This window comes from Gekko japonicus, unplaced genomic scaffold, assembly GCF_001447785.1.
Source record: "Gekko japonicus isolate JY-2015 unplaced genomic scaffold, Gekko_japonicus_V1.1 scaffold364, whole genome shotgun sequence".
In the NCBI taxonomy this organism is placed as follows: Eukaryota; Metazoa; Chordata; class Lepidosauria; order Squamata; family Gekkonidae; genus Gekko; species Gekko japonicus.
This window is the reverse complement of record NW_015172562.1, coordinates 825,072-849,528: the sequence shown is the minus strand read 5'-3', so window position 1 is coordinate 849,528 and position 24,457 is coordinate 825,072. Positions and strand designations below refer to the sequence as shown.

Here is a 24,457-nt window from a genome sequence, read left to right as displayed (position 1 = left end):
CTCTGAGAGGGTTTGCCGATGGGGTATCTCACCATGATTAGAAGCAATTGCTTTCCTTGAAAGGGATGGAGCAGCTGTAGCTCTACATTGGCCCCACTAGCAGGCCAGCTGGCTCGATCTTTAGAGTTGACACAATGCCCTGGATAGTGTCTGTAGTATCTCCTCTCCTCATTACTGTATATTGTGACAGGCACCAGCTTTACTCATAAGTACTATGAACTGAAGACTGCAGCAAGTCCTCTCTGAGTGTACAACTCAGAGTTTCATTTGCAGTGTATTGTCCGTGTGGGTTTTTTAAAAATGCTGCCTAAGGATTCTGTGTTTTTCTTCTATCTAGGAGAGAAAATTCAGGGAAATTCTTGGAATTCTCTGATGTTGATCTTTTTGCACTTCAGACCACTGGTCCATCAAAGTCAGTATTGTCTACTCAGACAGGCAATGGCTCTGCAAGGTCTCAGGCAGAGGGCTTTCACATCACCTACTGCCAGATCTTTTAACAGGAGATGCCAGGGATTGAACCTGGGACCTTCTTCATGCCAAGCAGATGCTCTACCACTGAGCCGCAGCCCCTCCCAAATAGATGATGCCTACCTTTTTCCTGAATTGGATGGAAGCGTGGGAAGCTCTTATGTGGAGTGGGGAATGCATTGGCAGATACTTATTGCCTTTAGCATATTGTCACAGCCCCGGTTGTCCCTGAAAGAAACAACTCCAATCCTTAATTACTGTTTTCCTTGCATTTAAAGATTGTTTCTCTGGATCTTGACTAAACATATTGTGGTAGAAAGTCTTCCAGCTTCTGAATAGTGTCCTTAGATACTGCTTACAGCCTGGGTGGTCAGGAAGACTAAACAGAAACTAGAATGTCTCAGTTGCTATTCTGAAAAGCCTAGTGGTCCCACGCTTAATGCGTACAAACTATCCTATTTATTTATTTATTTATTCGACTTTTATCCCGCCCTTCTGTCGAAGAGGCTCAGGGCGGCTCACAGCATTAATAAAACCAACATAGATAAAACAATCAATCCATAAAACAACTTTACATAAATACAGTAAATATAAGTAAAAGCGGCTCAGTATATCATTGCAAATAGACATTGACCACATTGTTATCTACCTATACAGAATACATGCCTTGGCAGGTTGACAAGGCTTGGCTGGCATACCGTTGCTCTCACTGATATGCCCAGCGAAAAAGCTCCATCTTCATGGCCCTGCAAAATTGCTGGAGATCTCGCAGGGCCTGGATCTCACTAGGGAGCTCGTTCCAATATGCTGGTGCAGCTAGCGAAAATGCTCTAGACCTAGTTGTTGTCAACCTGGCCTCTTTAGGGCCAGGAAGGGTCAGGCGATGTTCCATCCCAGATCTCAGTGCTCTCTGGGGAACATATGGGGAAAGGTGGTCCCTCAGGTAGACTGGTCCCTGACCATATAGGGCTTTAAAGGTCAAAACCAGCACCTCAAAGCTGGTTTTGTGGCTCAAAGGAATGGTATACTGGTTTGCAGGCTCTGAGTATCAGGTGCCAGAAGTCAGGTAAGGCAGGGTTGTTCAGTTCACGGTCAGGGGTCCAGATGTCAGGCAAGGCAGAGTCGGTGGCTTAGCGTCTATCGTATATGCTGTGTCCATGCCTAAGAACTTATCTTGGCTGATTTTTATAGACACACACCTAAGGGGGGGTATGCTTGTAGCCTGCTGCTCAGAAGCAATCCTGCAACTACTCACCTTCGTTATCAGCAAACATCTGGCATCTGGCCAGGAGACATGCACTTTGCCATCTTGTCTGTAGCTCTGTTCTTAGCCTCTGTTTGCAGCAGTGTAAGGGTGTAGGAGATACTGGTGGCTCTGCACCAGCTGCTGGTTGCGAATCCTGACAAGCCTGAAGTTCATTTTCCTGCTGGTCAGCTTCTGTTAACTCAGGGCTGGCTATACAGGGCTCCTCTTCTACTCAGGAGTCCTTGCTATCGCTGAGCCCTGGCTGACCTATAACAAATGGATTACTTCCCGTCTTTGATTCTAGGACCCATTGAGTTCCTTGAAGTCATGACTCATAAATTGTTGTGGAAAGTCAGCTTCAGCCTACCTAGTGTACTTCATACTTAACATATAAGATTAATGGCAATCTTCTTCGTGGTCTCTGTGCATCACACCCTTGGGAATACTCTGCGCCTGCGCTGACCTTCTCGGTACCGATAGCTAGCAAAAGGGATTTTCGCGCCTCTCCCAGGTCACGCGCCGGCTCCACTGCGCATGACCAAGGAGGGGCACGCAGATCCCGCCAGTTCTCTTCTGACCGCCGCGCTGGTAGGACGCCTTCTGCCTCGGTCTGCTAAGTACCAAACTTTTTTTACTAAACTTACGTTTAGTTAGTTTCTTTTTCTTTATTTTTGTAGTTAGCATTTTTCTTTCGGTGTTTGTTCTTTATTTACGTTCCCCTCCCGCTGGCCTATGGCCCCGCGGTGGGGTTGTTTCAAACGGTGTAGGACTTGCGGCCTTAAAATATCCCCCACCGACGGGCACTCGCTTTGCCTCGTTTGTTTAGGGGAGTCGCACTGTGTCTCTAAGTGCAGACATTGCCGAAAGTTTTCGAACCAGACGAGAAAAAACAGGGCAGCTCGTCTACACTTGGCCCTGATGGAGAAGGCACTATCTCCACAGTCCTCTTCACCGTTGGACACGTCCGGGCACGCCTCGATGTCCACCTTGGCTGCGGACACTTGTCCTCCCGTTCCGGGATCATCGACGTCGACGGTCGCAATCGATGCTTCGGCACCGAAACGATCGACGCCGATAAAGGACCACCCCGTACCTTCCAAGATCCGGAAGCAGGGCAAAGACTCACAGCAGTCGAAGAAACCTAAAACGGACAAACCCAAAGTCCATAAGGTTTCGGCTAGTCAGGGTCGAGATCCCACGCAAGAACCTCACCCGATCGGTTCGGATCTCGACATCGACCTTACTCAACAGACAAATCAGTCGCAATCTGATATGTCGAGCCGTCAATCCTCTCATGCCTCCCCAGAACGTGGAGTCGAGGATCGGCACCGACCAACTTCTCCTCCCCTGACTTGGGATGAGAGGCAATGGCATTATTTGTACGGGAATCGATACCCATACCCTTGGGCACTCCCGATACCACCCCCACCTGAATGGGATCGTCAGTCGGTGTCATCCCGCATTTCGCGCTTTCAAGATCGACCATCGGTATCGAAGCAGTCGATACCGACGCATCCACCAGACCCGGTTGTGCCCCCGATTAACACACCGGCACCGTCTCAACCTGAATTACTCGAATCATCTCCAGAACCATCCAATGTATCCTCCGATTCAGATGGCTTTTCTGAACATATCGAGGATGTAGATGCACAGCCCACCTCGCAAGATGTGGAAGCGGATTTACCTATTTCTCCATCAGAGGATGTTAAGTCTTATGGAGATTTTATTCAACGCATGGCATTAGATCTATCTATGACTCCTACTCTCGTTGCCAGTTTTGTGGATGATAACGTTTTTGACATTATGCACTCTAACACTTCGCCCTCCGTGGCTCTACCAATGACAAAAGTTCTCTTGCAAACTACCAAGGACTTTTGGACTCGTCCAGCCTCCATTAATGTCTCTAATAAGCGTCTGGATCACATGTACAAGGTCCAGGAATCAGGGGCTGAGTTTTTATACACACATCCTAAGCCCAATTCTTTGGTCGTTTCCTCGTCCACGAAAGGAAAAGCGAGCCACTCTACTCCATCAGACAAAGAAGGAAAAAAGTTGGATTCGGTTGGTAGAAAATTCTACACTGTCGGTGCAATGGGCATTAAAACGGCGAACTATGCCGCCTGCATGGGCCGTTATCAATTCAATTTATGGAAGCGTTTGAATGATTTCCTCCCGCACGTGCCCAAAGAGTGCCAACCTCAGATTAAAAGGATTCAGAATGAAGGGATGGTCTTGGCTAGACACCAAATTAGTGCTGCCAAGCATTCCCTGGAATCCGCTAGTAAGACTCTAGCAACCTCTGTAGCGTTACGCAGACATGCCTGGCTCCGCTCTTCATCATTGCCATATGACACCAGATCCTCGGTGGAAGACCTTCCCTTTGAAGGTTCTGGATTGTTTAGCTCCACCACTGACACGGTTCTGCAGGAAATGGATAAGAGTATCAAGACGTCCAAGAGTTTGGGGATCTCCCCCACGACCAAATACTCGAAATCCAAGCAGTGGCCTAGGCAACCTTGGTCGACCAGGCAACCGTACAACAAATCACCTACGGATCAATGGCAAAGACCTCCCTCTCAGTCACGGTCTTTTCCCCCGAAAAATAAGGGACAATCGTCCGGTGCCTATAAGTCGAAATTCCCTAAGAATCCCAAACAGGGACTTTGACTTCAACCTTACTGCTCAGACTCGCCTTGCACCCTTCCTGCACGCATGGCTCGCCATTTCTACGGACAAATGGGTGCACTCTATAATAAGAGATGGCTATCTCATAGAGTTTTCTCTGACTCCCAAAATCTCCCGTTTTATCAGAACCCCGGCGTCTCCTGCCCTGCTACAGGAGGTACAATCGCTGACACAAAAAAACGCTATAGAGAAAGTCCCGATGGCGGATTGTTGCCGCGGGATTTATTCCAAATATTTCACGGTCCCCAAGAAGGACGGAGGACTTCGTCCAATCATGGACCTTCGTTTTCTCAATCGGTTCATCATTTACAGAAAGTTTCGCATGACCACGTTGCAAAGCATTTTACCACTCCTGTCTCCAGGGACTTGGATGGTCACTTTAGATCTCAAAGACGCTTATTTTCACGTCTCCATCCATCCTCGTCACAGAAAGTTCCTCAGATTCGCAGTCGGGGAGGACCATTACCAATTCAAAGCCCTTCCATTCGGGCTCTCTACCGCCCCCAGGGTTTTTACGAAGGTAATGGTGGTTGTCGTCGCTCATCTTCGCCTTCAGGGCATTCAGATCTTTCCGTATATAGACGACTGGTTGATGGTGGCAGATTCAAGAGAATGTCTCCTTCAGCACATCACCATCACATTGTCGGTCCTATCCTCCCTTGGAATTCTGGTGAATTTACAGAAATCCATGCTGCAACCTGCAACTCGCGTGCAGTTCATAGGAGCTGTCATAGACTCCCTAGCCACTCGGGCGTACCTTCCTCGCCAACGGGCAGATACCATTCGTCTGGAAATTCAACGTTTGTTCCAGTCCAACGTGACATCAGCGGTCCACATTCAGCGGATCTTGGGTCTCATGGCAGCCACCACTTCCGTGATCGAATATGCACGCCTTCGCATGCGCCCGTTGCAGCTGTGGTTTCTAAAGAAATTTCGCCCTTCCATCCATCCTCCGAGCCTTCAACTGGTAGTGCCTCCGCAGGTCCTCGTCTCCCTGCAGTGGTGGCTCGTGGACACCAATCTGTTGGCGGGTGCACCGTTCCAACCGATCGTTCCCGTAATGTCCATCACCACAGATGCCTCCCTGTGGGGTTGGGGTGCTCATACAGACGACACTTGTGTGGGTGCTCCATGGCAACCCCTTTGGAAGAGTCATCATATCAACTATCTGGAACTGCTGGCCGTAAAATTTGCCCTCAGATCCTTACTCAGACAGGTTGTAGGAAAAGCTGTGTTGATTTTTACGGACAACACAACTGCGATGGCTTATATCAATCGCCAGGGCGGGACCGTGTCCAGGTCCCTTTGCAGGCTAGCTATGGACATATGGGAAGAGTGCCTTCATTGGAACATCACTCTCCAAGCTGCCCATCTGCCAGGAACTTTGAACCAACAAGCGGATTTCCTGAGCAGAGGGGGAGCATCGGACCACGAATGGGAGTTGAACTCAAAGTATCTCCTTCCTCTTTTTCAACATCTGGGACATCCCCACATCGATGTTTTTGCAACTCGATTGAACAAGAAGTGTCCCAGGTTTTGCTCCAGAGCGGGGTTGGACCCTCTGTCAATGGGGGACGGTCTGTTGATGTCGTGGGCTCACGACTTTCTATACCTATTTCCTCCGATTCCGCTGCTCCACAGGGTGCTTGTGAAAATACAACAGGACAAGCCCCATTGTCTCCTGGTAGCCCCCTGGTGGCCTCGGCAGGTGTGGTTTCCGACACTGCTGCGGTTAGCCAAGGGATCCTTCGTACACTTCCCGCAGGAGTTGGATCTCCTCCAAGCTCAGGAAGGCCAGGTCCTTCACTACGATCCTCTGAGTCTCAAGTTGACTCTATGGGAAATACGCTTTCAGTGATGGATGACCGTATCAATGAGGTCCTGTTGAATTGTCGTAAACTGTCTACTAGGACGTCTTACGCAAAGAAGTGGGATTTATTCCTACAGTACTTGAGTTCTTCCAATTTACCTCCTCCGCCAGTGGATTTGAGGTCTATTTTTGCGTTTATTTTGTCCAGAATGGACTTGGGACTCAGTTTTTCTTCAGTTAAGGTGTATTTAGCTGCGGTGTCAGCTTTTCATCCATCTATTGATGGGTTTTCAGTTTTCTCGCATCCTCAGACGAAACAGTTTTGTAAAGGTCTTATTCGCCTGTACCCTCCCCGTCGTTCTCCGACTCCGGCCTGGGATTTGGCTTTAGTTTTGCGGTTTTTGATGGGAAAACCCTTCGAACCACTGGCCACTTGCTCTCTAAAGTTGTTATCGCTCAAGACTGCGTTTCTGGTGGCCATTACTTCTGCTCGTCGAGTCAGTGAGTTGTCCGCTTTAAGGTGTGATCCACCATACTTGATTTTTTCCCCTCATGGGGTGTCGTTGTCTTTGGACATCTCCTTCTTACCGAAAGTCGTTTCGGAGTTTCATCTACGTTCAGATATAGTTTTGCCGTCATTTTTCCCGTCTCCTGCCAATGAAGAGGAACGGAAATTGCACTCTCTGGATGTTAAGAGGGCGTTGCTGTTCTATTTGGGCAGGACCAAGTCTTTTCGTCAGTCTCCAGCCTTGTTTGTTGCTCACAGTATGCCCTCCCTAGGGAAGAAGATCTCTTCCCAGACGCTGTCCAGGTGGATTGTGGAAGTAATCAAGCTATGTTACGCTTTGGCTAAGAGACCTCTTCCAGGTCAACTTCGCGCCCACTCTACAAGGGCGGTGGCGGCTTCCACAGCTTTCCTGAGAGGGATGCCATTGGAGGACATCTGCAACGCTGCGACTTGGGCTACTCCGCTCACCTTCGTGAAGCATTATGCCCTTGATGTCCGGTCTACTCGTCGTGTGGCGTTGGGTCGGTCTATTTTGCAGACGGCGCAGGTGTAGGGCCTCGGCCCCTCCTCCAGGTAAGAGTTATTGCTTGCTATTCTCCCAAGGGTGTGATGCACAGAGACCACGAAGAAGATAGACAGGTTGCTTACCTGTAACTGGTGATCTTCGAGTGGTCATCTGTGCATTCACACCACCCGCCCTCCTTCCCCTCTGCTCTCGGCCCTTCATCTTGTTTCTTTGAAGGCTGTTGGGCGGCGGTCAGAAGGAACTGGCGGGATCTGCGTGCCCCTCCTTGGTCATGCGCAGTGGAGCCGGCGCGTGACCTGGGAGAGGCGCGAAAATCCCTTTTGCTAGCTATCGGTACCGAGAAGGTCAGCGCAGGCGCAGAGTATTCCCAAGGGTGTGAATGCACAGATGACCACTCGAAGATCACCAGTTACAGGTAAGCAACCTGTCTTTCACCAGGGTTTAGGAAAGAACTGGCTTTATATGTACACTTCCTCTCATGGGTTCATTGCTGATATTACCTTTGAATAGGCCCATAGGATTCTAGGACTTCATTGGTGATGTTAACTTTCCTAGGACAGTGCACATTTTTCTCCTGTGAACAACCTCTGAGGATGCTGTTGGAATGGCATGCACTAACCTGACAGCTAAAAACAAAACAAAACAAAAAAACCCCGCTGAAATGATCACATCTTTATTATCATACCTAATGAGGCATTTTAGTAAATCAGTATTATATATAGAAATATACCATGCACATTGTGCTTTTGAAAAGGTCTGCTAGTTTAGTGTAATGGTTAAGTGCGCAGACTCTAATCTTGGAGAACCGGGTTTGATTCCCCACTCCTCCACTTGCAGCTGCTGGATGACCTTGGGCAAGCCATAGTCCTGTCAGAGGTTGTCTTGAAAAGACCAGTTTCTGTCAAGAGCTCTCTCAGCCCCACCTACCTCACAGGGTGTCTGTTGTGGGGAGGGGAAGGGAAAGGAGTTTGTAAACTGCTCTGAGACTCCGTGTGAAGGGCAGGGTATAAATCCAGTCTCCTCCTCCTCCTTTAAACCACAATGTGCATGATATACTTCTAGTTATGATAAAGGTAAAGGTTTCCCTTACTCGAAAGCCAGTTGAGTCCGACTCTAGGGATGCGGTGCTCATCTCCGTTTCCAAGCCGAAGAGTCAGCGCTGTCCGAAGACGTTTCCATGGTCATGTGGCCGGCATGACTAAACACCAAGGTGCACGGAACGCTGTTACCTTCCCACTGAAGTGGTACCTATTTATCTACTTGCAATTTCTTGCTTTCGAACTGCTAGGTTGGCAGGCGCCTAGTTATGATACTGTAACATTATATGTATAAGGTATAATCTGTGTGCCCAGATCTCAGAAGCTAAGTGGGATTGGCCCTGGTTAGCATTTGGATGGGAGACCCCCAAGGAATACAAGGGTCACTACATAGAGGCAGGCAGGGGCTAACCACCTCTGAACGTCCCTTGTCTTGAAAACCTTACAGGATTGTCATAAGTTGGTTGTGGCAAAAGAAAAAAAATGTAGCAAAAATGTAGCATTGCTTGGAAAGTTTGAAGGCAATGCTTAAAAGAGGAAGGCCCAACATGAGATGGATTGATTCTATGAAGGAAGCCACAGCATTCAATTTGCAAGACGGGAGCAAGGACATTTTAGGTATTAATTTGTAAGGCTAAGGTATGTTAGAAGTGACTTGACAGCACATAATACGCAATGTAAGATGATTGTTTGTCAAAGATATAGGCATTGAAGGATTTTGAAATACTTGGTTTAACTGTTAGTAAAATATAATTTTCTATTTTCTTTAAAATAGACATCTGACATAAACCTCTGTCAAAATCATTACCAATGAGATTTCTCTCTGTGTGTAGGGAGGTGCAGTAAAAAACTTGGTATTTTACATATCGATCTGATTCCTGAGAGGTTTTTCATTAAAGTGAACAAAGAAAGGAGAGCTCATACAACTGCCTACATGTGTAAGTACCTCTGCAATGGCCACAGAAGGCTCTAGAGATCACAGGGTGCCTCCCCCCTCCATATGGTTTCTTGTCCTCCTCCATTATCTCCAGACGTGGTCCTCCACACATATACAGCAAATTAAGAGTTTCTTTCATATCTGCCCAATAAACGTGCATCCCATGTCACTAGGAAAAACGGAGTAACATGTTTTTAAGGTTTGCTTTAATATTGATAATTTTATGGTCATCTAATGATTTTGTTGTATTATTTCTACTTCATGAGCCACCTCAAGCAGGTCTCTGGAAAGGTGGCTTGTACGTTTTTTCCTAGATAGATAAATAATATTAGAGGAGGAATTCTTTAATATGTTTTAGTCACCTCATCCCACTACAGTGCCTGACTGTCCTTGTCTTAACCATATGAAGGGTTAATCTGAGGGATAAATTCCCTGCTTCCCTTGTGTGTCTGTGCTTTGGGGCCAAGTGGCAGCAGGTTTAAGTTGCCTCAACTGAATGCTTTCTGTTGCGTTTGAGTTCTCATGTGCTGAGCTTTCAGCACTAAGCCTATTTTCACGGGTGAATGTTAACTCCCCGGGAACAATATACAATGGTGTAGTTGTGTACTGGCCCTTATCACCACATGTGCTTGTCGGTGCTGGAACGAATTGTCTTCAGCAATCCGATTTGTGATTTGTTTGGGGTTTGGCTGGAAATGGTAAGTGCCTGAGAATCAGCAGTGTGCCTTCTCTTGGAATGAAAGCAGAGCTGTTTGTGGTAGTATTTTACAGTATAGCCAAATGGAAATTCTAGCTCCTGCGCAAACAGCCTCCCCATTTCCAGGGATTCTACTCAGTTGTGTGTGTTAAAGGAATGATAAAACTACAGAAAATCTATGCTTGAAACTAATGCCACTGTCATGTTCAAAAGTAATTAATTGCCACTAGACCAGCTGAATTACTTCCATGTGTGAGAGGCCAGAATTGAGAGAAAGTGTGAAGCTTCAGAACAGCTGTGTCTGTTGCAGACACCAGCTTGCAGACCTGAACTCGTTAGTCAGTGTGTTAATAGGATGCATTGTAAGAAGATTCTTGCTAATAGCGTGGTTTAACTCAGGCATGATGTGCCACCCACAGTGCTTTAATGATCTCTACATAATATATGGTGGCGTTCCCTGTGCAGGAGGAGCAAGGATCTCTAGGTGAAAGAGATGCCTTACACAGAACAGCCTTATGTTGTTAGGGGACAGATCACTTGTCTGATGAAAGTTAGGCTGCTGGTCACTAAAGGTTTTTGCTAGGGTGATGAACCCATGAAGGCATATGGATCTAATTGGTTTTCAGAGAACTTATGGGAAGTTGATATACTTCTCCAACTCTCCTGCTGAGACCCTATTTTATTTCTGGCATAGGGAGGTAACTTCGGTAATAGACAATAGAGCTCCTGGACATCTGCTCCCTGTTGTCACAATCATCTCGGGTTAATGAGGGTCAAAGATTGGCAAAGTATCCTGCTTAATTACAAGAAAATAAAGAGCTAATCCAGACCATTTTAAGAACTAGTCCGTGTGGTAGTGATTGCAGCAATGAAGATTTATTTTTCTGCTACTACTGGGCCTGCTCAGTAGAGTTTTGTTATATCGTCATCACTCCATAATGGAGGGTCTAGAACCTTTGTCTGCTGTGACAATCTTGTTAATTTTTTTAAAACAAATAAAGCTATATTCTCTCTAATCTTTGCTTCAGTGTTAGATCAGAGTCTAGGTTAATATTTCATTGAGGGATGATGAAATAACATGACATATAAAGGAGGGTATATTAGTCCTCTGTATTGAAAGGAGGACTTCTGTTGACCCACTTGAGGGAATAATCGCATCTTCCAGTTTTTTAAAAAAGTTATTATTTTTATTATTTGAATAAACAACATCTGACAAACAAAGCAAAGACAAAGAACATATAATGGATCCTAACCCTTGTAACATAAATTTAGTACCACATCTTTCAGGTTAACTATGTTCACCTATTCCTCTTGTCCATTCTTATCTAACCAATTATACAATTTTAACCAATTTTTTTTTAAAAAAAACATAATCTTTCCCATGAAGTTTTTGGGTTAAATTGTCCATTTCAGCCACTTCTGTAATTTTATTGATAAAGTCTTGCTTTCGGGGTAGTTCTTCCCTCTTCCAGAACTTTGCCAATACCATCCTTGCTGCAGTTAACAAATGAACAATCAGATACTTATCACATTTATGTATGTTATCCGTGGTAATATATTTAATAAAAATATTTCAGGGTCTAAAGGAATCTGGATTGTTGTTATTTGTGAGGAATGCAAATATTTGCAGTTTTTAAAAATGTTATAAAACCATGAGTTCAAATATTGCCTGGAGAAGCCTTGTGCCAAATGGTATGTCAGCTGTGCAGTGTTGTAGGTTTGTGAACTTCTCCAGTGTTATGTAAGGAATGTAGGATCAAGAATGACATCTTCAGATCTTTATTTATAATGATCTCCAGAAATGCTTCTTGCTCACTACAGAGTTGTAAAGATGTATCAGGTTTCCATTTCTGAGATTCCCCCCCCCCCCCCGCGCTGGTGTCAGCTAGACTTTGTAAAAGAAGACATACTGGAAAATTAACTTTTTGGGGCATACAGATATGCCATCACACGAGCAGAGCAGAGGTCCATCAGTGGCTATTAGCCACAAGGTATAGATAGGAACTCTCAGTCTGTGACAAGTGATGCACTGTATCTTGGTGCTTGGGGGGGGAACAATGGGAGGGCTTCTAGTATCCTGGCCCCACTGCTGGACCTCCTGATGGCACCTGATATTTTTGGCTACTGCGTGGCAGAGTGTTGGACTGGATGGGCCATTGGCCTGATCCAACATTGGCTTGTCTCATGTTCTTATGACATCTGCAGACACAAACTGCATACAAACACTTACTTGAATATTGAATGAGAAGTAGCAGTCTCTGTCAAAGGGACTTTTGTGAGCAAGAGAATTTGAACAGGCAGCAGACTACATACATTTGGGCTCTTAAACAAGGTAATTTGTTTATTTTATGTAGCTTTAGTGAACAATTTGATAGAATCATTATAGAAGACAATTTCAAAACACAGGTTATTTAACTCTTTAACACAGTCTTGCAAATAAGTCTTCAAATGTTACTAGGCCACAAAGCTTGCTAATCATTTTTGGCATTTGTATGGTCTGGAAAGGGGAGAGAACAAGATGGTGGCACTCTTTGCTAATTTTAAATACTGTCTGATTGGTTTGCTGTTGGAGGTGATTCCTGCTTCCCACTGCCTACCAGTCAAGTGTTTCATTTGCCATGTTTAATTTAAAATTGTTCATTTCTCTCTTTTTGCATTTTGTTTTATTGAAGAATTTTATAATTTAACAACACCACCAAAATCATTAATATTATGAAAAACAAAACCTCACTTGTATGCTTTATCTTCATATCTTCTTCATCTTCTTTCTTCTTCCAAAATTATTACATGATAATGTTTATAAGATTCTCAAACTATCTTAGCTCATTATAATGGATTTACAAGATATTATCAAATTAATCTTAGAATGAAATTATTCTGCAAATAATTAAGATCAGTCCTAGGAGGCCCCAAGGATCAGGGGGGGGGGGAATCCCTTCTTACCAAGGACCAATTAAACCTTGGGGGAACATACCCAGATACTTGCCACAGTCCCACCACTCTTGTAGCGTAAAAAAGATATATTTTTTTATATTACCCAAATCCTATTTTTAAACAGAGTCCAAACTCTCTTCAAAATCTTCGTGGTCTTCAGGAGTACAGACTCGAGTAGTTTTGGCTAGCATAAGAGGAGAGCGTTCTTTCCTTTTGCCGGCTCTATTTTCTTGTGATTCAGAAGAAGAATTTAAGGTGGCCAGCATTAGTTCACCTGAGGCAGAGTCATAGGCAGTGTAAGAGATTGAGCTATGTTGGACACACAACTTGCCCATATGGAGCCAATGACATCTTATTCCTAAATCCCGCAGTTTAGCAGTGGTGTCTTTAAAATCTCTTCTAATCTTTAAAAATTCAGGGAGGAGATCCGGAAAAACTTGAATCTTCAAGCCCTGGAAGTCAAGACCGCCTCACTCTCTAGCCTCTGCAAGGATCCTCTGCCATGTTAGAAAGTCCTTAAATTCTACCAGTATATCTCTAGTATATAATGAGGAAGTACCTTACTGACATACCTTGTTGTTGTTCAGTCGCACAGTCGAGTCCGACTCTTCGCGACCCCATGGACCAGCTCCCGCCAGGCCCCCCTGTCTTCTGCCGTCCTCTGAAGTTGGCTCAATTTCATGTTCGTTGCATCGATGACACTGTCTAACCATCTCATCCTTTGCCGTCCCCGTCTTCTTTGACCTTCAATCTTTCCCAGCATCAGGGTCTTCTCCAGTGAGTGCTCCCTTCTCATTTGGTGGCCAAAGTATTTGAGCTTCAGTTTCATTATCTGGCCTTCCAGGGAACAGTCAGGGTTGATTTCTTTTAGGATTGACTGATTTGATCTTCTTGCAGTCCAAGGGACTTTCAAGAGTCTTCTCCAGCACCATAGTTCAAAAGAATCTATTCTTCGGCGGTCGGCCTTCCTTATAGTCCAAGTCTTGCAGCCATACATGACTACTGGGAATACCATTGCTTTGACCATGCGGACTTTTGTTGGCAGGGTGATGTTTAGGTTCACATACCTTACTGATGTGATAAGCTCTTTGTAGAAGGGGTGTAACACCAGCTTCAAGGCTTAAAGTGCCCGCTAACCAATTCACCATAAATATATTCAGCTCTGTTCCAACTTCAGTGTTTGGTTTAAACCCCCTGAACTTTAGACACAACTCATTACTATGATAACCCAAAGACAAAATACGTTCCCGTGCCCAAGGATCAGAGGTTCTCAAAGGTAATTGACTCTCGAGCTCAGTAACTTTCTTGAGAGCTTTCTCTACCTTTTGGTTTGTCTGTTTGTGAAGCTCTTCTAATTCATCCATGTGTTGAAATGCTGGTTTCAGCATTTCTGTAATATCGTTTCTTGGTTCCTGACATTGTTTGGTTAGCACCTGCTTTAAAAAATTTGTAGTAAGCAGGCTCTCTTCAGCCATTAGACACCAGGCTTTCAATTAGGAGCTGCCATTACTACCACTGCTACCACCAACATCTGTGGTAAAGGGCTGGCCCCAGCTTGGAGATCGAGCCATACCATTGTGTGATGCCAGAAGATCGCTGAATCGGACATTTTAATTCTTAATTCATGAAGGAATGATTATTACTATGAGCACTTTGATTATTTGATTGTTTTAAAATGTTTTATGTGGATTTTAAGGTACTTTGTACCGATTAATGTAAGCCTCCCTGAGCCTGTTTGTGGGGAGGGCGGGATACAAATGGAACTAATGAATGAATGAATGAATGAATGAATGAATGAATGAATGAATGAATGAATGAATGAATGAATGAATGTTCTGTGTTTCCTCTTTTCTTTTTGGGTCCCACAGGGTTTCCTCATCTCTCCTAGTTCAGAACACATGAAATCAGTGGGTATGCAAGGTTATCACCTAGCTCTTTTAAAAAAATCTTCAGGTCTTTTGGTCTTGATTTCTTAGCCATACTGGGGAATGGATGATGGGAATACTAAATGAATTCAGATAAGGCTAAAGCAGTGATAGCAGATATGTGGGTGTGTTGATTTCTACCACAGATAAAATTGAGTCTCTCCTGATTTCTGGAGTTTGCCTCTTGGAGTGACTCTCTGTGTTTTGGAAGCAGCTGTAAAGTTTACCATCTGCACATCAAGTCTTGGAAAGCAAACTTAGCTTTTGTGGTGGCCATCCCACACACAGGCTTGTAGCTACAGTGGGGCATTTCAGGGCCTGGCCCCCCAACTTCCATCTAGCCCTCAGCCCCCCGTCGGCTCTCTGGGCCACCTGGAGGACTACCAACTCTCTGAGCTGCCCAGAGGACTCCCCACCGCCTCCCCTTCCCCAAGTGCGGCTTGCTTCCCTGCATCGACAGGCAGAGTGTGAACGATGCAAACATGAGTTTTTAGAATTTTTATTTTATTTTATTTTGTGTCGTCAGTGCCCCCTGACTTATTTAAAGGCCCCTGAATTATAAAATCCTGGCTATGGGCCTGCCCACACAGTAGAACTTCCTTTCCTGTAGCTCTTAACTGACCATCTTTTATAAGTAATGGAACAATATGTGTCATTTTGCAAGACCTAAGCAAGGTTGTTAATGACAGGATGGTTTTGGAAGTCATTAATTCATGGGGTTGCCATAAGTCAGAAGTGACTTTTGGGGAGGGGTGTGTGTGTGTTTGCAAGCCTGGAAGTCATGGTGACTTCTGGTGACCCCTAGTGAGGCTAGGACGTTTCAGAGAGGTGGCTTGATAACCTGTCTCTCTGTTCTAGCCCTGGCATTCCTTGGAGGTCTCCCTTCCAATTACTTGCCAGGGTTATCCAGGTCAGGGCCTAAATCAGAAGTGACTTGATGGCACTTAAAAGTGTGCACGCACACACACACACACACAATGCTGTTTGGACACACTACTGGATTGAGGGAATGGGATCCGATCGTGTAGGTTATGCTGCCTTTTCATTGCTTTTTTGTGCAGTTCCACCCATCCCTTTTGCTTGTGTGTGACAACTATCATGAATGCTGATTAACATGAAATCTGAAAGACTGCTCAGCCTATTTGGGATCTGTTCAGGTTAGAATAATAGAATCATAGACCTCCAGGGTCATCTAGTCCAACCCCCTGCACAATGCAGGAAATTCACAAATGCCCCCCCCCACCCCCAGGGACTGTGGTTTCATGTGCAGAAGATATCAAAAAAAACTCTCCAGGGTCTCCAGCCAAACTGGCCTGGAGAAAATTGCTTCTTGACCCCAAAGTGGCAATCACTGTTTCCCTGGGCATGTAAGAAAGGGCAACAAGAATTAAGCACTGGTTCAACCCTTTCTGCCCTCCCTTATCATGAGCTGACTAAGTTCACAGAATCAGCATTGCTGTCGGATGGCCATCTAGCTGTTTAAAAACCTCTAAAGAAGGAGAGCCCACCACCTGAGGAAGCCTGTTTCACTGAGGAACTGTCAGGAAGTTCTTCCTAATGTTTAGCCAAAAACTCTTCTGATTTAATTTCAACCCGTTGGTTCTGGTCTGACCTTCTGGGGCAACAGAAAACAACTCCTTACCATCCTCTACATTACAGCCCTTTGAGTACTTGGAAGATGGTTATCATATCACCTCTCAGTCGTCTCTGCTCCAGTCTAAACATAGCCAGCTCCTTCAGCATTTCCTCACAGGACTTGGTCTCCAGACCCCTCACCATTAAGTTCCTTAAGTGGGTTTGTGTGTGCAGTATTTGTAGCAGTCACATATAATGAGGAATAGAGGGGTTGGGAGCACTATTGAGAGAAATGGGGTCAGGGCACGTAGGAACCTAAAGCCCAGCTCCTGATGCTAGTTCCTTATATGTTTGAACTAGGCTCAAGATATTGCTGTTTGATAACAATGTCAAATGGGCTAGCCAAATTTTCTAATTTGAGGCTTTTCTATGTGCAGTTGCTCGTTTGAATCAAGGGAGCTGTATCTTTGCAATACGCCTCTGTACTTTGCAGCTCTGTTAACTTTTCTGTTTTCTAGCAGAAAAGCCAGAGTCAAAGCACATTTCTTACATTTCTTCTTCTTTTTTCTAGGTGCGGGAGAGTCGGGGAAGAGCACAATTGTAAAACAAATGAAGTAAGCATTCATTTCTTCAGATATTGTAGTCTTTGTTTCATACTCACAGGTTTACTGCATTGATCAATGCTTGTGTGGAAGAGCTCCTACGTTATTAAAAAACTGTAAAATTCATAGGCAAAAGATTCAGATTTCAGCTGGTGGCCAACTGTAGTTTTCTGCTACACGTAAATAGATAGGGGATTGCATATTTGTTGTATTGCATATGATAACCTACATACAGAATATACACAACTACTTCCGTCTATGGAAATACTTTTTATGTAAGATTTCTTCCATTTTGTAGGTAGGCACATATGTATTCATGGGATTTATAAATAGGCTTGCCAAGTCCCCCCGGCCCAGAGGCCTGTTCCCCACCGCTGGTGGATCAGGCCATGGGGGGAACTCCACCCCCACGTGCACGTCACCCGGAAGTGACACGGGTACGCCGGGCACGCTGGGGGCGGGGCCACGGTCATCCGAGGGAAAACTCTATGGTTTTCCCTCAGATGGTCCTGACCCTGCCCCCAGCATGCCCAGCGTACCCGCGTCACTTCCGGGTGATGTGGATGCGGCGCACACGCTCTCCAGGCGCCGCCTGGGAGTCCCCCGCTGCGGTAAGTTTCTGACTTGGCAACCCAACTTATAAACCACCTTGCTGGCTCCTCACTTTGCTGTTCACTCTTAAAGACTGGATGAGGGAACCCTCTTGAATAGTGACCAGATGGAAAGCAGGCTGCAGGAGCCATGTAGAGGAAGGGATTTCAGTTGGTACTGTCTTTCTCTTTCCTTTACAACAGGCGGCCTCTGCCAATATTTCCTCTTCTATCCAAATTAAAGATGCAAAGAAAAATATGGGAGGTAACAAATCAAAGCCCACTCCTGCTTGACAACATTGAGGGATGGCTTTTGGTCTTTTGTTCTACAATCAAAGAATAAAAGCTTCTCTCTTAGTCTCACTAGGGAGATGGGGCCTTTGAATTGGATCCTCTTGGCTGTTAGGAGGCCATGGATAGGGCCCAACAAGAAGCAACACACCAGGCTTTCGTAAAAGCTGTTTTCTGTTCATTTTTGCTTTGCACCGTAACCTCTGAATCTATTGTGCAATAACCCCTTTCATACAATCCACTTCCACTAGGATCTCAGTGTGTTACTACTGCAGAAAATGACAGGGGAAAGTGATCACCAGAGTCCTACTAGAGGCGTTTTATAATCAAGGCTAAGCAAGGTTCTAAAATAGGGCTTGGATCAGAAATTCACTATGCTGGAAGAACAGTTTTGGGTTACCCTAAATTCTGCCAAAGGATCCTTATTTTCTTGTTTATGTGGTGTTTTGGACGTGCAGCTAATAATCCTAACCATTAAGCTTTGGTATTGTGAGAGCAGGAGAAAGCAGTAGAGAAGGTATACCATACTGATAATATTAAAGGAGGATATCCCCTGCTAGTGGCTTTCTAAAATTGGATCTGTAAGAGGGAATGCAGTGTGAATGTGAAAACAGTTGCAGATACTGGCATTGTATTTGCAGTGTTGACATTTGATGTTTTCTGTTCTAGAATTATCCATGAGGATGGATACTCGGAAGAGGAGTGCCGACAGTATAAAGCAGTGGTTTACAGTAACACCATTCAGTCCATTATGGCTATTATCAAAGCAATGGGTAACTTGCAGATTGACTTCGGCGATTCTGCCAGAGCGGTAAGTTTCCTTTCCTTTCTCAGGTGCATTCTGAGTTGATGACCCCTCCATGTCTGTTATCTCTTCTTATGTTTGGTTCCAGCACTTTTCGGCTCTGTTCCATCAAGAACCTACTTGTGCTGAACCATTTGAGCTTTCTACAGCCGACTTACTTGACTTTCCTCCTGTGTCACTGGAGGAAATCAAAGAACTAATTATGCAGCTGAAATCAGGAAAGGCGCCTGACCCTGATGCCATTTCTTCCGAAATTTTAAAATTAGATCCAGACTGGTGGGCCCTCCCCCCTTGCATCCCTGTTTACAATCATAGATAGAACTGGCATAATTCCCCTGTCATGGCTGAACGCAGTAGTGGTCCCATTATACAAAAAAGGTGATCATACCAACCCTGCCAATTACGCTAAACACCTATTAGCCAAACTCAATCTTTGGATGTTGCAGGAAAAAATTATAGGCCCTGAACACCTAGGTTTCTGCAAAGGGAAGACCACTTTAGATCATTGTGTTATCTTATACACCGTATGAAATAATTAGAAATTATTTGTTGCTGTTCTAGTTTTAAAAGGTGCATTTGATTCAATTGATAGGGACCTTCTCTGGACCAAGTTAGACCAGCCAAATATGGAAAAAAGACTTCTTATGCTTATTAAGAAATTATATACCTCTAACACCTGTCAGATCAAATGCTTTCTAGCAGGCAATTTGACACCAAAAGATCTCTGCCAATAAGGGCATCAAACAGGGCTGTATTTTAATTCCCTTTTTATTTAATCTTTTTCTCAATGATCTTGCTGCTCAGTTGTCTGGTGCTGACTGCCATAGTCCGAAACTTGGTGCAACACATGTACCCCTGCTACTTTATGCTGATGACACAGTGTTGTTGTCCCGCTCCAGAGTGGGACTAAGACATCTATTGACTCTTTGTGTAGCATTTTTTACTACTAATAAGCTTTAGTTAAACCACGAGAAGTCAAAAAGTCTTTTCGAAAAACTGGAGATCTTACAATTGGGTCATTGCTTGATAAGAGATAGAGCAAGTCAAACATTTTAAATATTTAGGTATTTATTTTCAATATAACGTGACTTGGTCTACCCATCGTAAGTGTGCGGTGAAATCAGCTAACATTAGTGCATCGGCTATAACACTTTTTTTATGGCAGAGGTAACCAATTTGTGCCAGCTGCCACAAAAATTTTCAAGGCCAAAGTGACCTCACAATTATTATATGGCATCCTGATTTGGATTAGAGCCTTTGAATGTGCTACTGAACGGACCCAATCCAAATTCCTGCGAAAAATTTTGGGTACGCCAAAATGTGTTTCATATGCAGTTATATGCTTGGAAACTGGCATCTCTGTAATCGAAACTAGTGCATGGCTTATGACTGTCAAATTCTGGCTATGCTTGCATTACAATCTGGAACCTGGGAGCTTTATCTCTCAAATGCTCTCTGAATCCAATATGTGCAGCATATATTGAGGGGAAAATTAAAGCAACGGGTTTATGTATAGAATCACTGTCTATGCTGACTTTCACTGCTGCATTTCATCAAATTAAAAACAGAATGCTAGAGATTGAACGCCAGAAGTTATTCAGTCAGGCCAACAAAACCTGCTCCCCGCTGACTTTTGAGATTCCCCCTTATTACTGGGAAAATGGCCCCATATCTATTTTCTTTGCAGGTGCCATAGCAGCACAGAGCATTCTCCCTTGCCAGATGTAATGCCATGCCTTCTGCTATTTTTATGGCAAATTCAATAAGATAGCCTATTCAGTCAGATACTGCCCTTATAATCAAAAATGTCTTGAGTCAATCACTCATGTTTTTCTCTATTGTCACCTGTATACAGATTTATGTTATATGCATTTACATTCTGTTCTAGTTAGGATGAGGGACTGTTTTGATGCATTTAAGGTTTATAGACTTTTGAATGATTTCTCATCTAATGTCATCGAGGAGGTGGCTAAGTGTCTTTACTCTGTTATAAAGGTACGCCAATGGATTCCACAGAAATAATCTTATATTTACACTGATGTATATGTATGTTGCGGGTTTAACTTACCTTTTAAACTGTATCAACTTGTATCAATTTCTTTCCATGCCAATAAAGGCTACTTAACTAACTTTCTGCTGACTGATAACCAGCTCTCCAACTATGTGAGTAGGCCAGGGGCTGTTTGGCCCGGGGCTGTTCTGTTGGCCAGGGGCTGGGGCTTTAGAGCTCTTCCCATCCTGATTTCCTAGTAGAAGCAGAATTATGCAGAAGAATCTCATTGTGAAAATAAGAGTTGCCTACACTGTAGAATTTGCCTTTTGTAGTACAGAATTTGGGTTAGTTTAGACCCAGGGGTGTTGAACTCATTTGTTACGAGGGCCAGATCTGACATAAATGTTACTTTGTTGGGCCATGCGTGCCATAAAATGTAATGCCAAGTACCAGAGATATAAACTTTATAAAGGACATAAGCAAATCCAGTTGTTCATATTATTTTTTACTCACAAACAAAAGCAATATTATTTTTTACTCACAAACAAAAGCAAGTAAATAAGGTAGTTTTTCAACAGCACCCCAATGCACCCAGCCTCAGCAGCTGAGCACAGCTACAATCTGTCTCTTGCTCTTTTGTTTCCTCTCTTCCCCCATCCTACGTCTGATGATCTCCAGGAGGCACATTAGACTCCCCCCTCCATCGTCCCATCCCCACCAGCACCTACTGCGTGAGGTAGGCCAGGCTGAGTGACCAGCCACGGGTGACCCAGACTGGGGGGGGGTCTGAACCTGGCTCTCCCAGATCCCCCACCCCCAGTTCTCATCCCTACTGCATTTCCTACAGAAGCAGCAGGGCTGAGGGGAAGGTTTGATGGAGCCTTACTCCAGTCACTGTGTAGGAACTGCAGTCATATAGCTCTTGGTTTGTGCCCAAGCCTGAAATGAGAGGGCAGGAACTCAAGTCCCTTTATTCTGTTGGATTTTCCTGGATTTGATTTTAGATTGAGTGTACATTCTAGGTTGGTAAAAGCAGGGCATGCTGGTACAGCGTTAAGTTTTTTCCACTTTGAAAATGACTCCCTCCTCTCCCATAAGTTAAAATTAGGGCTACCTGGCAAGCCACTGAGTAGTACAGTTTTAAATAATACAGGGGGAAGAGAGAATCCCCATATACCATTCTTGAGTTGACATCCTGCCTCTGCCCTTGTCTTGTCACAGTGACCACCCCATGTATGAACATTAACATGAGATAGGCACTGCACAAAACACAGAAACAGTCTGTTCTCTGCCCAGATAATTTGAACAGAGGATCATACTGCTTCTGTTTATGTAAAGCTTTCTATGAAATGTACCATTCCAGGCTTCAGGGTAGGAGGAGCTGCATTTTGGATCCCTCCAACTTCTTGCATATGAGAAACTAGCATATCAGAAAACCGCTAATCCTTGCCATCCTTTGCGTGATAGCATTTTATATGCAGAGAGTTCTTTCAGTGGATGAACGTTTAAGATATGCAAGTCTGTCCCTTACCTTCTTCCTCAAATGGGTTCAGGCAGGGCTTTTTTGTAGAAAAAGCCCAGCAGGAACTCATTAGCATAATAGGCCACACCCAACAGCAGGAAACCATTAGCATATTAGGCCACACCTCTGACAGCACAACTCATTGGCACATTAGGCCACACCCCCATGTTACCAGAAGTGTGCTCATCCAGCCACAGCCACCTTTTGCTTCTTATTCTATTTTCCTTGTTTGTTGTCAAAACCCAGGGCTTTTTGTAGCAGGAACTCCTTTGCATGTTAGGCCACACACCCCTAATGTAGTCAATCCTAATAAGTTTCTGCTGTTGGGTGTGGCCTAGTATGCTAATGAGTTCCTGCTGGGCGTGGCCAACTTGGAAGCCAGCCGGAACTCTGTTCCTGTGCGTTCCTGCCCCAAAATAGCCCTGGGTTCAGGTAAAGATTTACCTCTTTATTTGATTGGTGTATAAACTAGCCCTATGTTGGTCAGATCAGTGGGAGAAAAATAAGGGAACTGAGAGGGCTTTAAGAGCAGCACCACCACAGCAAGGGACTACAGTCTACCTATTTTGGTACATGGCAGTCCTATCGATGAAGGGATGACTCTTCCACATAGCAGTGGAAGATATTTGGTTATCTTTGGTCTTGAACTAGGCTCTAGCTAGAGCAAAGTAGTGTAGATTCCTCTGGGTTTTAGAAAGCATGATGCATTACAGGTCTATTAATGGTTTTACTGAGTCTTTTCAATCTTATTACTTCACAGCTAAATTTATTTTCCTGTAGAAGTAGTGCTTGTGTATAGGGAAAAGCACAACAAAGTATACAGGTTAGGGGAAAGGTATGATTTTTCACTTGTTGATGTGTTCCAGTCTGTTCAACAGCATAAAGGGAATCCAGTGGTTCCAAGGCCTTTCAGTGTGGTCTAGAGTGGGGTGATGGGTGTTCAACTGTAAACTGTAATTGGGAATGCTGGAAAGCAGCAGGGAGTCTTGTTAATGGTAAGGGAAAGAATATGAAAGTGCATACAAGCTGGGTTTTTGGTTATCTTTTTATGTGAACCGCTTAATCAAAAGGAAGTGAAGTATCAGAGCCTTAGTTGTTACGTTGCTCTCTCTGTTTCTGGGTGACTTCCTTGTCTTAAATTAATCTTCGTTTAAACAGGCAAAAGCTGTTCATTGTATGAGTTTGGCTGTGCTTTCCAGGCAGTTCCCCAGAGATTACTTAGAGTACGAAATTCTGCATAAACAATATGGAGGAAGGATGTGGTGACGCATTTTCTAAAGGGGCATGTGCACCCATGCTGTAATGTTGCAGTTTTAAGAAAATAAGGGCATAGCAGATTGAAGCCAGCCTGTAACTAAGGCAACCAAATGGGTCATGACCAGTGAAGGAAGGAGGATTTGGTGTGTGTTGACTGAGGTGGAGGAGAGAAAAAAGGTTGCTGAAGAGGTTATGCTCCCTGTAGATAAAACAGAACTTTTCCATAGCTTGCTTGTATGGGTGGCTGCTGCAAACAGGAGTGGCTTTAAACAATCCAAATAAGAATATTTTGCTGAACCCTAAAATTCCTTGTATTTGAAGAACTGTCTGCCCTGAGGCAGGGTTGAGTGTGGGCAGCAAGACACCATGGAGGGCTGGTCAGTCAAGGCTATTCACAAAGGATTCACTGTTGTGAGCATGCTAGGATGATGGGAAGACCCCTCTGGGGGAGACAGGAGAATAATTGCACAAGGACCCCGAAAATAAGACCTACCCAAAAAATAAGCCCTAGCAGGATTTCTGTGCATTTGTGGTATAAGCCCTAGTGTGTCTTCTTGAGAAAAAATAAATATAAGACAGTGTCTTATTTTCGGGAAAACACGGTAGTGGAGGTTATTTTTGGCCTTCACGAATTCTTTTTTGCATGCTTTATTTATTATCAGTCCCCTTTCCAGTCTGCTGTTTTAAATATTTACACATATCAAAATGTAGGGACTTCCTTGCCTGTATACATTGCATTCTGGGTTCTATGAAAATATGAGTACTGGGGAAGGCCACAGTGAGGACTGATGTGCTAGACTACATTGGAGCACTTGGAGTTGCTCAAGTAGTGCATAACAAGTATTTGAAAGATGCAAACGGTCATTTCTCTGGTAATGTTTAGTGGAAGGAAGTGATGTATTCAGCTGTTGCTGTCCCACATTATCTGACTGCGGGGAACCCTCTCTGAATCCCCACAAGTTCCCTCTTAATGATGAGCAGCAACAGGGATATAGCCGCATTACTAGTGCTATGCTGAAGTTTTGCCCACCAAAAATGGGTTTATGTGT

General features: G+C 44.4%; 1 protein-coding gene across 1 annotated transcript in view; it reads left to right on the top strand.

Annotated features, from left to right (window-relative positions):
- GNAI2 (guanine nucleotide binding protein (G protein), alpha inhibiting activity polypeptide 2) overlaps positions 1-24,457 on the top strand; it is a 184,758-nt gene that overhangs the window by 99,843 nt on the left and 60,458 nt on the right. The window contains exons 2-3 of the mRNA XM_015421249.1: positions 16,920-16,962; positions 18,501-18,642. Coding sequence (XP_015276735.1) covers positions 16,920-16,962; positions 18,501-18,642 — 185 coding nt within the window. The remainder of the gene's footprint in view (positions 1-16,919; positions 16,963-18,500; positions 18,643-24,457) is intronic.